Genomic DNA, 14,644 nt, shown 5'->3' with positions numbered 1-14,644 from the left:
AAAAAAAAAAAAAAAAAAAAAATTATTATCGCTTTAAGGTCCAAATTTAGCCTCCAGGTAATTATGTGTGTCTTAGTAACTTTGAGAGAAGAAAATGCAGATGGGACAAGAATTCTCCCGAGGAAAAAATATCTTGTTATGCTTTTAGGTCACTAGATTTAAACCTAAAGGTGATGATATAATTGTGAGCAAATTGTGTCTAGTATCTTGTCAAAATAACAACTGTGCAGTTTCCTGAGGCATAGGGTTTTTTTAATTGCAACCAGGTAAATAATTTTGTCTTTTTTTTTTTTTAAACTAGCCATTCTTGGTATTTTTTGTCTTCTGGTGCAGCATGTTTTCACTGATGTGCCATGAGATGCTACGATTTAGAAGAAAATATTTCCAGGTTTTGCTAGTGTATGGAAGCAGAAGTAGGCGCTGGCAGTGAAGGTGTTAAATACACACCAGCTGGAAGGGGCCAGGTTGTGTTCTTGAAGGAGGTGGGAATTTATCCAATGGGCAAATCTCTGGGTGGGGTGAAAAAAAAACATGAAATTCTCTGGAAAGGTAAGAAATTCATTCTCAAACCATGATGCAGATAGAAAAGAATCAACGTTGTAAAACGTATGCAAAGACCCAGTCTGATCAGCAGGTATCACAGATCCAGATGTGGCCGTTAAATGGCCAGGAATGACCCAGACATCTGCACTGCAGCTGGGGCAAAGCAGCTACTGGGGAGAGCTCTCCTTGTAGCCTGCTTCAGTAGATTTGTGCTTGCAATTACCGCAGCACTCACTGCAAGAAGAGTTGTGTCTACTGGAGTTGGCTGAATAAGGGATTTTTTTGCATTTGGTACTCAAATGGAACAAAATAATTAACAGGTGGGGTAGGGAAAACTGAATAAAAATAGCAAATTGAGGCATTAATTTTTTATTACAAACTGAAAACTAGCATTTCAGGTCACAATCAAATATTTTCTCCAATGCATTTTTTTAATGCTTTTTTTTTTTTTTTTTAAGAAAAGTACATCTAGTGAATTGTTTTCTCAGCTAAAACTACTCACTAAGTTTGACCTCACCTTGCAGGTAGTTTCTGACCTGCTGAAACTCAATTTTTTGTTAATTTTACTGTTTGTCACAAACGTTTCACCTAACCCTAATGCTTAATCTTCAGGTGAACATTTTAGGCTGCGGCCCTTTGCAGTAAATCACTGCTATTTAGCACCTGCCTTTCATGCAATCTGGGGGTCTGAAATCCCTTTAGCACAAAATAGTCTCAAATTTGTTCACTTCCAGGAATTTTCCACTTCAGTAACAAGACGAAGTGTGGGCAGCATGCTGTTTCCTATGCATCTTTTCTCCTAGAAACTGAATTATCATGGTTTTTAATTGCTAACACTACCAACTTCTGTTATAAAAGCATTTATTTGGAATTCCTGTATTGTGGCTGTTCCAAGTCACTGGGTATTTTACCTTTTGATTCATTTCTCAGAAAGTGGATAAGTTGCCTTTTTTTTTGACATTACCAACATAAAGTGCCTGTTTGGAGATGAATTTGATTCCTGCAGTATTGTTCGTTTGCCTTTCTTCATGCTGGCACTGGCAAAATGGTCTATAACAAACTAACACTGTCAGGGGATACACATAATTCCTCTCTCTCCATTCTTTGAGTGGTCTGTAGCTGCTGCAGTAACAGAGGAGATTTTTTCAAGTTGGCTGTATAAGTGTTGAGCTTGCCATCAGCAAGCTGGTGACTCTCCCCGCCCAAGTTTCCTGCGTTAAAACCAACAGCTTTTTGCATTTGGGATTGAAATTTGCCATGATCGTCACAGATTATTTGGAGTGCCAACCAAAATTGGTTTGGCTTTTTACATGTTCTAAATGTCCCTGGCTTGATATTTTAGGGTTACAGTTGTGTTAGTGAATATGTGAATAAGATGATAGGGTGCTGTTGCTTTTTTTATTTAGGCAAATTGCATACTGACAGTGCTAGAAGTGTAAGATACCGCCTAATGCACAGGCTCTGTACATAGAGTCACTGTGGTCCATACATAGCCACCATGTAGTCACTGTAGACCCCAAAGGCTCATCAGGTGGTCTGATCTTCGTGCTAACTAAATACAAGGAAGGTGGTTCCTCCATAATGTGCTTCAGCCCTTAAGCCTTCCTCAGAGCCAGCAACTGCTTCTCAGCATAGGCAAAATTTAAGTTTTTGGCAGCAGATTTCTCAGAAGAGGATCCTTAGAAGAGAGGGGTGCTGGGAAAGATCAGTGGGGTTTTAGAGGGTTGTAGGAGGTTTGGGGAGTGGGGCTGTGCTCCCATTGTCATCCCTCAGCCTCCCTCCGTGGTTTCTTCCCTGGTCCCACAGATCTTCTTCCCACCTAAAGCGTTGCTTCCTCTCTCCATCCCAAGGCCACCACACATGCATGGGAATAACTGCTTTATTCCTCTATCAAACCATGCTCAACTATGCAAACTTCCCTGAGCACCAGGAGCCGGGGTGGGTGGACATGCCAAGAGGGAAGGGGGCTCCACTATTCTGACTCTTCCTTGGAGATGGCTCTGCTTTTAAGAATGTAGCTTCTATGGTAAAAAGCAGCCATGTGCTGGAGACTAGAGGGATACCCCAAATTTGTTGAATCCAAGTTGCTAAAAATACCAGGGGATGGTGTCACAACTCCAGTCACAACCGGCTTGATTAGGTGACAGAGAACTGAAGGGGCCTGGGCCCCTGCCTCAGGTCTGTTGTTTGGCAGAATGGTCCATAGGATAGTCCAGGAAGCCCTTCAGCAGCAGAAGATTGGGGACGCCTTTGCAAATACATTAATGGTGATCTGGTTTCCTACAGATCTTCCAAATACAAGGTTACGCCTCAAAACTGAGTAAGTTAAGTGTGGAAGATGGCAGGAGAAGACTAGCGTTTGGAGGAAGAGAATATTGTATTTAACCAGAAAAAAAAGTAACTTACTATGAGGAGTAAGACAAATAATGTTTCTGAGGGTCTAGATTTTTCCTTGAAAAATGCCTCTTTAAAGTCTCATTGCTGTAAGAATGCTTGTTCACAGACACAAAACCACATTACTATAGAGAGAATAGATTTTAAAACAAACCAGACACAGTAATGCCTATAGATAGCGAGCATATCTGTTCAGCTCAGATTGGTTTTCGTGGTGCCATTTTATTCAAGTCATTCATGGATTGACCTTGAACCATGAATTATGGTCTCTTTAGCTTTGTAAAATCAGCTTTTGGTTCAATATTATTACCTTTGGAGAAGCAAATGTCTTATCACAATGCTGTACAGACAACAGAAGGACAATCGCTAACATTTTAGAACATTTTTTTCTTTATTACAATGGGTCCTGACATCCATCTGTTTTTTCTGGCATGCTTTAGATTTTCAACCAGCATTTAGTATGTTTTTCCCTCTGGATTCCTAGTACTCAAAAATATCCCATTTTTATTGTTCCAAAAATATATTCTTGAATTAGATACATAGTAAATTCCCTCCTCTAAAAAAGATTGTTCTTTCTTTCCTACTGCAGTTGATGGATATTTTGTTCTTGGGATTAGGGATAAGAGATTTGAGAATTAATGCTGCAAAGCTCATGTGGTGTAACTATCTTAATTCCGCCATGCCCTTTGTCTAAATCATTTAAACTTGCATGATCATATTTTGTGTTTACAGCCAGCGTTTGGCTACAAAATAACACTTGATGTTAATGAAACAGTACAGTATTGAAACCGAGGAGGGTCCGTTTTAGAGCTTCAGGTGGAAGACATGAGTTTGCATGATCTTGCAATGTTCCACGTATCAGTAGGTGTTTTGCAGTTAGTGGTAATGAAAAGTGGGCCGAAATCTGAATTTGTGTGTCTAGCAGTGTTTGGCTTTATCTTTAGAAAAGAATAAGAAATTAAGTAATTCCTTGGGAAAATGCAGGTGTCTGCGTTGTGATACTGCGGTCTAATGAAAGATTGATGACTTGGGTATGCCATTATTCACCCTGTTTCTCCTCAGAGTCATAGGACTATCTAGTCATTCCTTTATTTCTTTTAACAAAATACGGAGTTCATGGCCCAAGATGATTCTTTACTTGGGTAGTTTAAAGAAATGTGTTCCGTATATGATAGGCAAGGTTTTAACTTCATGCAGACATAATGAATTGCAGAAATCTACATTTTGAATATGATTCTCTTTCCCCAGGAGACCTAATCCGGGCAGCTTGTTCTTCCTTGTGAGCTTGTAACTTTCCCAAGAGTAATTCAAAATCATAATACATCAATCCCTCAGTCAGCTGAAACAGAAAAGACTGCATTATTTGAGCTATGAGTCAAGAATAGATTCACATGGGCTAAAGAATGAGAAAACAAATTGGCCAGGTTTAGAGTTTTAAACAAAGGGCCAGCTTGGTTATATTTTTCACTATCCACGGATGCTTGAGCAAGCAGAAAATTTGCTGATTAGTTTTCCTAAAAATCCTCACCGCAATCTAGACTAGGCAGAGCTTTACAGTTTATATTGAAGCTGTTTCTCAACACAAAACCAAATCTGGGATAAGCATAATTTTGGGCAGTAGTAAAAGACTGCTTAGAGCCTAAATTAAAATCTGAATCATTTTAGTTGAAAATCTGATTTTCTTGCAGAGCCCAGCTGGATACATGACTGCAGATGTGTTACGGGGACTGCTGCTTGGTTGGCTCACATGCCAGGCTGCTCTGTATTTCTTGAGGTGCACCAGGAAGAACTGCTGAGCAAAGGCATTGCCTCTCTCCTCCAGAACATGGGACTGTTGTAGCTATCCTGGACAAGGCAGTCCAGTCCAGGGAACAAACTGGGATGCTAAGGCAGCAGAAGTACCTTGCCAGTAAGGCACCATCAGAAAGTATTTAGATCTTCAACTAATACTCAGGTTTTACATTTTCACCAAAAGCAAGCACTTCCTACCAAAACTGTCTAACTAGTTCTTATCTAAGCTCTGGTCTCAGTGGGGCTTCACCCATTTTCCCAGGGATGAGCAGGGGTCTCTGCACGCTTTGGTCTGCTCTAAGTCATTGCCACAGGCTTCTTTATAGCTGCAGAAGCACTGCCATCTCCCAGGGGCTGAACGTTTAAAATCAACAGGGAAGTGGAGAGCAGTCATTACATGGTAACTGAATCGTGGCAAACACTCGTTATGGTTTTATTACCTTAATTTCTCAGGAAAAGGAGTTATAAGGCGTGTTATCATGACTGATGCTAGGAGACTTGTCACACAGGAAAGAGAGCTTAGAGGAAGAGATAATGTATCCTCTAAGTTAGCCAACATCTTAATGGAGTCTAATACAGGAATTTTAATGGTGTAACATTTGCTTCTTTGGGTAGGGATTTTCTATTTAAATTCCTGCAGTTTATTCACTCATTGATAAAACTGTATTTAATACCATTTTATAAATCCTGTTAGGAGAAAGATAGTTCTGTGTTGACTGTAAAGTCTGGCTGGCAATATCTGGGCTGATACTTCAGAGAAAGTGAACCTCCAAGCTTGTGAGTATTTTTTGCTGATTGTGCGGTGATGGAAAGAAAGGAGGTAGTTCATTCCTGCCCTCTGCTAACAGTTAACTAGCAGAAGCAATTACAAGATTTTCTTCTCCTTTTTTCTCTTCCAGTTTTCTGTACTTGGCACAGGAGTGCAAAGAGCCCCTGGTAGCCTATACTTCATCAATATTGCTTTGCTATCAGCATTATTATTGGAAAAGGCAAGGTAAATTAAGCAACAGTAAGACTGTTCACTCCCATTGAATTTTCCTCATGTTGAATTATATAGCTGATGTAAATCAGCGCAGTTTTACTGGCTTCAGTCGTGCTCATTTATGCCAACTAAAGAGCAGTGTGACAAGTAGCTCTATGTAGCAGCCGGCTTCTCACGTCCCCAGCTCGGATTTACTCCTCTTTTAGAGCAATCCCTAGGGTGGTGTGAACCCAGTTGCAACTGAGTAAAAAGATTTGCATCTACAGAATAAATTGTGAAGTTGCTCCAGAGGTTAAGCCCCACTTTGCTCAGAAGTTATTTTACATCAGGATGACCCATGTCATCAGGAAAGGCTGTGTAAGCATGGCTGGGCTCCAACATGTTTTGGTGATGTTCTGGACGCCTCACCATACTGGTGCGTGCCCTGTTGAGACCACCCATGACCTGTTTTCCCATCAGTCCTGCTCTTGGGTCACACACACCAGATGTCACCATTCAAGCACTGGAGAGCTGCTGGGTTCTGCCTCTTGTATCTGCAAACGCACAGAGTTAAGGAGCCTGGCAAGAATATGGGGCACCATTTTCCAGCAAGCCCTGTACTATATCCACCCGTTATACTTACCAATGACCCAATACTAAGCTCTTAGATTTTCTTGTTCTCTAGGCAGAGGCGAAGATGAATCCCTGATACCCAGAAAACACAAGTCCAGCACTGTCCCGTTCACAAAACCACAACGAGCTGGATGGCATTAACCAGCTCTTTCTCAGAGCTCATCCACCACAGAACAAGAGACTACAGAGAGAAAACCCATGACTCGTAGTAGGGAACAACCGAGGCAGCCAGCAGCGCCTTGCCTCAAAGGTGCTACCAGACACAAGGGCTGCAAGAATCTGACCCTCAGCCCCACAACTAGTTGGCTCCTGTCCTGAGAGCCCTCTGGGTACAGCCACGCTACAGAGCAATCTAAGCATCACTGTGTGGGCTCTTAATTTAAGTGGTTTGTATTGCCTGGGGAGAGGTACAGCCAGTTTTTCCTTTTATTGCTCCTGCAGGACACTGCCACATTGAGCAGGAACTTCCAATTCTGAGTTCTCAGTTTGCTGGGCAAGCTCCAAACAGTAGCATCCATCAATGAAAGCGCTGCCTTTCTTTCCTCTGGCTCCCTGAAGAGCTTCACACTCCCACCAGCCAATAGTTTGAGTGTTCAGCAGCTGATTTTGCACAGTTGTCCCTCCTGCCCCAAAACTCCTACTCATCCACCATGACATGCCCAGCCCAGAGCAAATTCAAAAAAAGAAAAAAACCAAAAAACAACCAAAAAAAAGCCCCACCACACAATGTCCTTACAAAGAGCTGCTCAGCTCTTGTATAGTTCTAGCACAAGGAGTATTTTGATCATGCAGGGAATTAATTCAGAAAATTGGTTTGCTGTCAAGTTTATCTTTGTAAATCTGAGCAAACTGTTTTGTTTTTCACTGACAATCTCATTTGGATATTATTTTTTTCAGTGAAATCTTAGCAAAGCTTTCTTTCTGTCACCATACATCTAAGGCGGGTTTTCTTTGCAGTAAAACCTTCGTCAGTCTATTCGCAAAACCGCTATTAACAATATTGCAAAAACATATGAAGTATAAAACAGGCAACACTGTGCAAAGCACCAATTACAGAAAAACAAACTTTCCTATACCCTTGAATGCCTGAAGCTTGTTGCAAAACTGCATGGGTGGCACAGCGAAGTTCAAGCATGTTCACACAAGAAATTTTAGATACAGAACGTGCTGTTAGAGGTTGTTCCTTTTTAAGGCCTGACTTGCCTTACCCGTGGTTAGGCAGCTGAGCTCGTACAGCTCTGTGGAGCAGCCAGAGTTACCTTTGCTGATCATCAGCAGTGCCGCACAGCCCGCTCAATTCTTACGGCTTTCACAAGCGGATCTCTTCTTTGCCGTTGCACCAGGCTCCTTCCTCCCCTCCGTTTTCTCCTGTTTATGCTGATGGTGCTGCTAATGAGACGCTCGCTTCCTGACCTCTGGCCTCTGGGCAGCCTCACACAGCCCCTGTGATGTTAAATGAAATAAGGCACAGCAGCAATCCAGCAATCAAACCGCTGAAATCAATCTCTGCAATCTAGGTGGGCTTCATTAATATTTTTTTATTCTGGGCAGCACAGGAGGGAACGTAAAAGAGGGGAGGTTTCACGCCTGGTATTTGCCAAGATCAGAGTGGTGCACTGGAGATGGTATATTGAAATTTGGTGGGAAAAAAACCTGTATTTTTGCAGCCGTGGTAACAAAGCAATAGCTGCTTAGGTCTCTTGATTTACAGGATCAGTAACTGGTATCAGGATTTTTAAATATGGTAACATTGACATCTGGCTCAACATCTGGCAAACCTAGAAGTTAAGAGGCAAGAAAAAAGAACTGAAATGAAGCTGTTCTGAGGAGCTGGTGGAGTTGGTTGTAAAGCCCAAAGATAGTTTGGGGGCAGAAGTGACTGTAGCAGCAAGAGAAGAAATAAAATTAAAAGAGCGAGAGACCAAGAAAAGAGATCATTGTGAGAGCTTGAAGGGAAGTGGCTGGGCTTTTTGAGGAGCTCATCAAGGAAGGACTCACAACAAGGGAGGAGGAGCAGGCTCAGTCAGTCCAAAAGGATGACGGAAATAGGGTTGTAACAGCAGCTCATGGAGATGAAAGCGGACACTGGTACTGGAGGCCAGGAACCTCCACAGCTTCTATTCATTACCTTCTTCATCCTCCAACTGTGCCTCACTGCTTGCACTGTAAGAACTAGTCATGGCCGTGTTCCAGTACAAGGGTACCATATCTTTTCCTACTGCCTAAGTCTTGCTATTAAAAATTCTGGGGTTTGTAAGAGTCCAGAAGCGATCAACAACCCATGAACACAGATAGCTTCAGATCTCCAGGCTGAATCTATCAATCAGAAGTATCACAGCTTTTTCTGAAGTGCTTGAAAATGGTGGTCATCGTTTAGGCAGGAGCACTCTGCGGCCTGAAAAAGGTGGATAATTGGATCTATAAAATAATTTGACTCTCACTGGGGAACACAGATGTTCTTGGCTGGCTTTCACTAGGGGCCTACCAGGCAGTGTGGGGAAGAATCCCACAGTCTATAGGTCTCTGCTCAGCAGAGGAGTAGCTATACCAAGGGCATACTTAGAGAAAATCTCTGTCTTGTGCAGAAGCAATGACACCGTGAAGTGAAAGATTTGTCTAAAAGCATCTACTTCACGGCAGGTACCCCAGTAAACACATGGAAGATTTGGTCCTTGTTGTAAATCGCCTATGTAGCTAGGTAAAACTTCTGCCTTTTGTTAGAAAACGCTCCAGTGTGAACTGTTCTTGACAGAACTGTTTGCTGAGTCCTTCAATCCAAGTTTTCTTGGAAAGGGGAGGACCTTTTCGGGAGCGGTCTCTTCAGACTAATTTCTCCTTGTTGTGCGGTGCTTGTTTCTATAGAAGCAGCCGCACGCTGGATGGCTGGGGTCTGTCCTTAACGTCCCTCTGATGCATCCTCTTGAAAAGCATCACAGTGTGGCGGATTAAAAACGTTGTATAACTCAGTTCCTCCAGACACATATGGTGGGGCTGAGTGGCAACTTTTTCTCTTTCATTCTCATGCACTGCTAGAAATAAAGTAGTTTTAATTGCTTCACAGTCTGAAGGTGAAGTCTCCCATTAGTAACAGCTACTGTATCTTAAAGATGGTAATAGCAAGCACTTGAATAGCACTTTCTGTCTTCAAAGTACTTTGCAGACATTCTTTACTTCTGAATTAAGGATGAGTTTCTGTCCCTTGCAACACTTTTCCAATGAGATAAAAGTTCAACCTGCTGTAGGAAAGAAACAAAGCTAATGACTCCAAATTCTCCACTGGAACAGGGCCCTGTTTTGCTGTTTTGTTTTCATGGTATAAAGTGGCCCCAGAGGACGTATGGCTGGTACCACCTCTGAGCTGGAAATCTTCAGGCTGTATGAAGTCAGATGCCTGTAGCACTTCTGCCATCATTCGGCTAGTGTAGGGGGTGGGCTCCTACTCACCCCATGTGCTTCAGCCCTGTGCACCATGCACGATGTGAAGGGCCAGGGGTCTCAAACTGGCGCACAGGTGAGCTTCTGGCTCTGGAAAAGGCTGGGGGACCCATGTGCATCTCCAAGCAGTGGCTCAGCCCCCATGTGGTGAAAAGCTGTCGTCAGACATCCCTCACCCAGCCTTGCAGAGACAGCCCCGTTTCAAGTGAGCTTACTGTGCCGCGGGCGGGGGATGCATCCATGGCAAAAGGTGAAGCCCTGTAGCCGGCATTCATATCACGCTTCCTATCAGTACCCAGTACCTGATAGGGGAACCGATGAGCTGACTGGCAGAGACTAGGGGCCCCCAAGTTGGGAATGTCTCTGAATGGCCACATCTGAAGGAAGAGGAGGCTCTGTCCTGTCACTGGCATCGTTGACAAAACTCCCATTGACTCAGAGGGGAGTATGAGGAGGCCCAACAGTGTTGACTTCTGATGTCATCTCCCTGCTCTACTTTGTTTTCCAAAGACCCCTTTGTGCTTCTCTCCCTTGCTTTGTATTCTGAATATTCAGACCATTTCTGTGCTCAGGGTCCCCATTTGTAATTAGATTGCGTTTGTGGTGACCCTATTACATACAGGTTGACTAGCAAGTCACGCTGGGCCTTCAATAGAAGACTTAGTAAAAGCCATGAGAGGAGGAGGAGGGAAGCGAGGGCACGGAGGAGGAGGGCTGCTATTGTTCTGCCCTCGGCGCTGCCAAACCATCCCTTGTTTTTTCTGTGGACTGTCTGTGTGTTCCAACGCTGTTTGAACAAACGCGGCGCAGTCAGGAGGCTGGCGAGAGGGCAGCGAGAGGGTTAGACGGGTCTTAGCTAGAAATACTTGCACGAGTCAGGAAGCAGGCATGGGAGGAAGGAAATTAAGTGGAGACATCTGTGTAGCTTAGCTTTCAGCATCTCTGCCTGGGGTAGGGGAGGGAGAGTCATGCCTAAGATGACATAACGTATTTTGTCTTTCGCGAGTTGAAAACAGAGGAAACTGTGAAAGCGAAGCATGGTCTGTGTCACGCATGGTCTGGGCGTACCAAGTACATAATGGAGCAGTGTCAGTGCTTTCTGCTCTGCCTTTCACACCCTAAAATAACTCTTCAAGGCAGAGAACCAAGGAGAATGTGATATGGTCCAAAAACTGATCTTGGACTTTTTTCGCAGACGACTGAGCCAGAGGCCGACTGCTGAAGAATTGGAGCAGAGGAACATACTGAAACGTAAGTCCTGATACTGCTGATGTTTAACCTGAAGCCAGCTAGTTTGGGTTAGTTTAGATGTAAGTTGGGTGGTTTTTATAAAGCATCAACTATTCTTCTGTACATGCATCATTAATCATAATACATGCATCATAAATGCAAATAAGTGTGCAAATATGTAGCAGCATCTAGAGCTGCAGAACCAATTCTTTAAAATCAGAGTCAGTCAATTCACGAGAATGAACACTCTCTGGGGAAAAAACCCAGGCGCTGAATCTCTTTTGCAAGTCCCATTCCAAACAGAGGGTCAGTCATTCTGAAAAGCCTTTATGCAGCTCTTACACGGACGAGCATCCTGTTATAAGTTAGTAAAGACATTAGAACATGCTTTGATTAGTTTTCCTAAAAATCTTCACAGCAATCTAGGCTAGGTGGAGCCTTTATTCAGTTAAAAAAAGAAACCAGTGTGAGTCGGGATTATTTCCCTGAAATGTTCTCCTGAAGCACTTCCTTTAAATCAGCCAAAAAACTTGCTGGTAGATCCTCAAAACTTTAATGTTTTAAAGGGACAAAATAACATTTAGAGAGCCTGGTCTGAGTTAAGTTAGTAGATATGTTGCCACCAGCTTCAAAGGAAGTGGGACTGAGTCTAGCGTGAATCTTGTAATCTCATGAATGAATGGGGAGAAAAAAATTATGGTTTCTTTACTCACATTAAAGTGGTTTGGATATAAAAAAATTTAAAAAAACCCACTTTATCTAGTTGTTGTCACTTTGGAAACAGAAAACAAAAGTAACAAGTTCTTCCCTTTTTAAGTCAGTAAATCCATCATTCTAGGGAAATTTTTAAAAATTACTGCAGAAAAAAGTATTCCTAAATGGTACCATAAAATACCATAGTCTCCTTATGCAGGTCCGTAATTTACCTTCTTTTGTTGTTCAAATAACTGCATTGTACAGAAGCATAAAAGTGTGGCAGCAGAACATTAATTCTCTGAAAGTTAGCAGAATTGATTGATTAAATGCATCAAAATCAAATTCCTAGCAAGTTAATGGTAGTGTCAACACAAAGAGGGGGGGAAGAAAGGACAGCAGAGCAATGTGGGCGAGCGCGAGGCTGCCAGGAAAGCCATTTGTTTGGGGCCAGCCCCCTTTTGATAGCTGCGCCCCTACCGTCTCCTCCTGGCAGCTGGGGAAGGTCAGGGACAGCAACTGGGAAAACGGGTGGCACATCCAGATGTGCTTGTCTCATGGTGGGGGGGTAGCCGAACGGCTGGAGGAAGGGGAACCTGGAACGTGACTGATGCCAGGCTCAGGCGAGGAGGGACAGAGGCCAATTCTCTGGGCAGCTCATGCTGTCATCCCGGGACTTGCCGCCAGCATGGCCCAACGTGTGTCAGGCACCACCTGGCACGGGTGCGTGACCAGTAAACACCGCCCTGGCACTGGTGGGAGTGGCTGGGGGGAGGTGGGGGTCTTGGGCAGCTGCCTTGGCAGCACCATTTGGACCAGCATCAGCAGAGAGGCAACATCTCCGACACCGGGTGCCTTGCAGAGATTCCTACAGGTCACGTTGCCAAGCGTAGCAGTCATGTCGTGACCTGAAGATGCCTTACGTTTCAGAGGAATTATCCCCTGAGTCACACTGGTTTCTTTTTGAATTGAATAAAGCCTCCTAAATGACATGGACATGTTTGAAAATACTACCCTGAACCCAAAACTACACTGTATTTCCTAAATGGAATTTTTGTAGCTTGGTTCCTAAGCACAGATTTGCCCCAAAACATGTGTGTCTCAGTAGACAAACAACTTTGTAATTACAGGAAAAAGTAATGTGGTATTTCCAAGGCATCTCAACTTCTGGTGAAGCACAGCAGGAAAGGAACAAACAATTAAAATAGTTACATAATTAAAAAAAAGAAAGCATAAAAACGCGCCACTCTTAAGCAAGTAAATATAAATAGTGTCTAGTTTGTACAGCATCACTTTGTGCCCTTTCCCTAGGCTTCTGAGAAAAAGAATTAGAACAAATATAATGGAGCCTGGAGAAAAAGAGACATAGGAAGCAATAATTAAAAGAGTGTAAATTCTCTGCATAAGCAGGTCAAGCTATTTGCAAAAGCCCAGTTCATAGCACACACACATACAAAAAAAAAAAAAAAAGCAGACCCAGCAAGCTCCCAAATAAATAGGATTTCCTCTGCAGTTAAAGCTGAGATCTACTTGATGCAAATATCGTGTCTGGCACCATAGTGTTCCTGTTACACATGTAACCACATTATCACCCATTCTGATGGGAAGAAATGAGGCAAAATGCAGTTGGACATCCAGTCTTTATGCATGAAGTGATCACTTTGTTGCTCCATGCTGCTGCAATAATTACGAGATGGTCAGCTGCAAGGGGCAGAGCATCCACCGCACAAGTTCCAGTACTTGCCGGTAGCAACAGCAGGATTACAGCAGCCACAGCTAAGAAACCGAGAACAGGGCCGCTGGTGCTTGAAGGGTGCTTCACTGAAGTATACCCAATTCACTGACTCTTATTTAAGTCAAAGGCGTGTAGTCAGAGGAGTCCAGACCTGCAGGGTTAGTGTCAAGACCAAATAGTACATTTTGCAGTTAATACTTGCTGGCCAAGTTTATGGGGAAGGATGCCTGAATCCCCCTCATGCACCACCCCCCTGCCACTTCTCAGATGGATACAACTTCAGCTGGCAGCCTGGCACATTCGGGCTTGCATAAATTCGTCACGAAAATGATGGTTAGGTAGGGTCTGAGGGTCTCAAACTGTACCAGGGCACATTCCACACTGGCCCGAAAATCGCACGCACGCCCACCCACCCTCACACACAGGTCTAGAGGAACAGAGCATCTCCTGAACACATAAAATAAAGCAACAGTTTTTTAGCTTCACAAGATTGGCATGACTTAATTAACTTTAAAGAAATAGCTAAACCAAAGTCACTTTCTGGTTTCAGAGGCGAATGTATTCCTAATTCCCAGCTTTTACCTGACAGAGGTCTTCAGCCTGCCTGGCTGTCTCTGAAGGTGGGTGGCTGGGCTGAGAAGTGAGGAGAAAAGAAAGACATCGTATGCCAAGTACAAAAATATAACTAAGCTTTGTACATAACTCCTCGGCTGCTTGCAGTTCTACCCTGACTCTGTGGGGGCTCTGTTTACCGCTGCCTTAATCTTACAAGGATTTATTAGTGGCTTTGCTTCTGGGAGTAGGCATTTGCAGGATCAGCTCCTCCAAATTTGAGACACAAAGGGGAGAATGAAATTGCTAAAGGAGCAATTGCTGGAAGAGAATCCAGCCCAGTAGGGATGGGAACCATTGAAAGAGGAAAAATATATTTATCAGCATAGGTATTCCAGTTAGCATTTAAAAAGCCATTTGTGACTCCCTGCTGTCTTCTGTTCTTTTTACTGCAGTATCTTTTTCCTTCCTCCTGAAAATGTAAGCAGTAGTTTTGGTAAAATGGCATTTAAAGATCAGAAGCGTATTGTAAAACATCATAACACTGACTGGCTCTTTGTCCACATGGGTGGGGGTTTCCCAGCCCTGCTGAAGTCAGTGAGCAGCTGTGATATAGACCTAGCAGCTCTGCCGTCCTGTGGGCAGGCTTCCATTGGGTTAGGACCACCTTGTATTAC

The 14,644-nt window shown here is 43.4% G+C and overlaps 1 protein-coding gene across 1 annotated transcript in view; it reads left to right on the top strand.

The window, feature by feature from the left end:
- The window catches only part of PHACTR1 (phosphatase and actin regulator 1), a 313,243-nt gene that overhangs the window by 285,159 nt on the left and 13,440 nt on the right, over window positions 1-14,644 (top strand). The window contains exon 10 of the mRNA XM_035893441.1: window positions 10,953-11,008. Within this exon, the coding sequence (XP_035749334.1) occupies window positions 10,953-11,008 (56 nt within the window). The remainder of the gene's footprint in view (window positions 1-10,952; window positions 11,009-14,644) is intronic.

The sequence above is a fragment of the Egretta garzetta genome, unplaced genomic scaffold (assembly GCF_000687185.1).
Source record: "Egretta garzetta isolate BGI_Z169 unplaced genomic scaffold, ASM68718v1 scaffold14, whole genome shotgun sequence".
NCBI lineage: Eukaryota > Metazoa > Chordata > Aves > Pelecaniformes > Ardeidae > Egretta > Egretta garzetta.
Note: the sequence above shows the minus strand (reverse complement) of the source record. Positions and strands in the feature narration are given on the sequence as shown.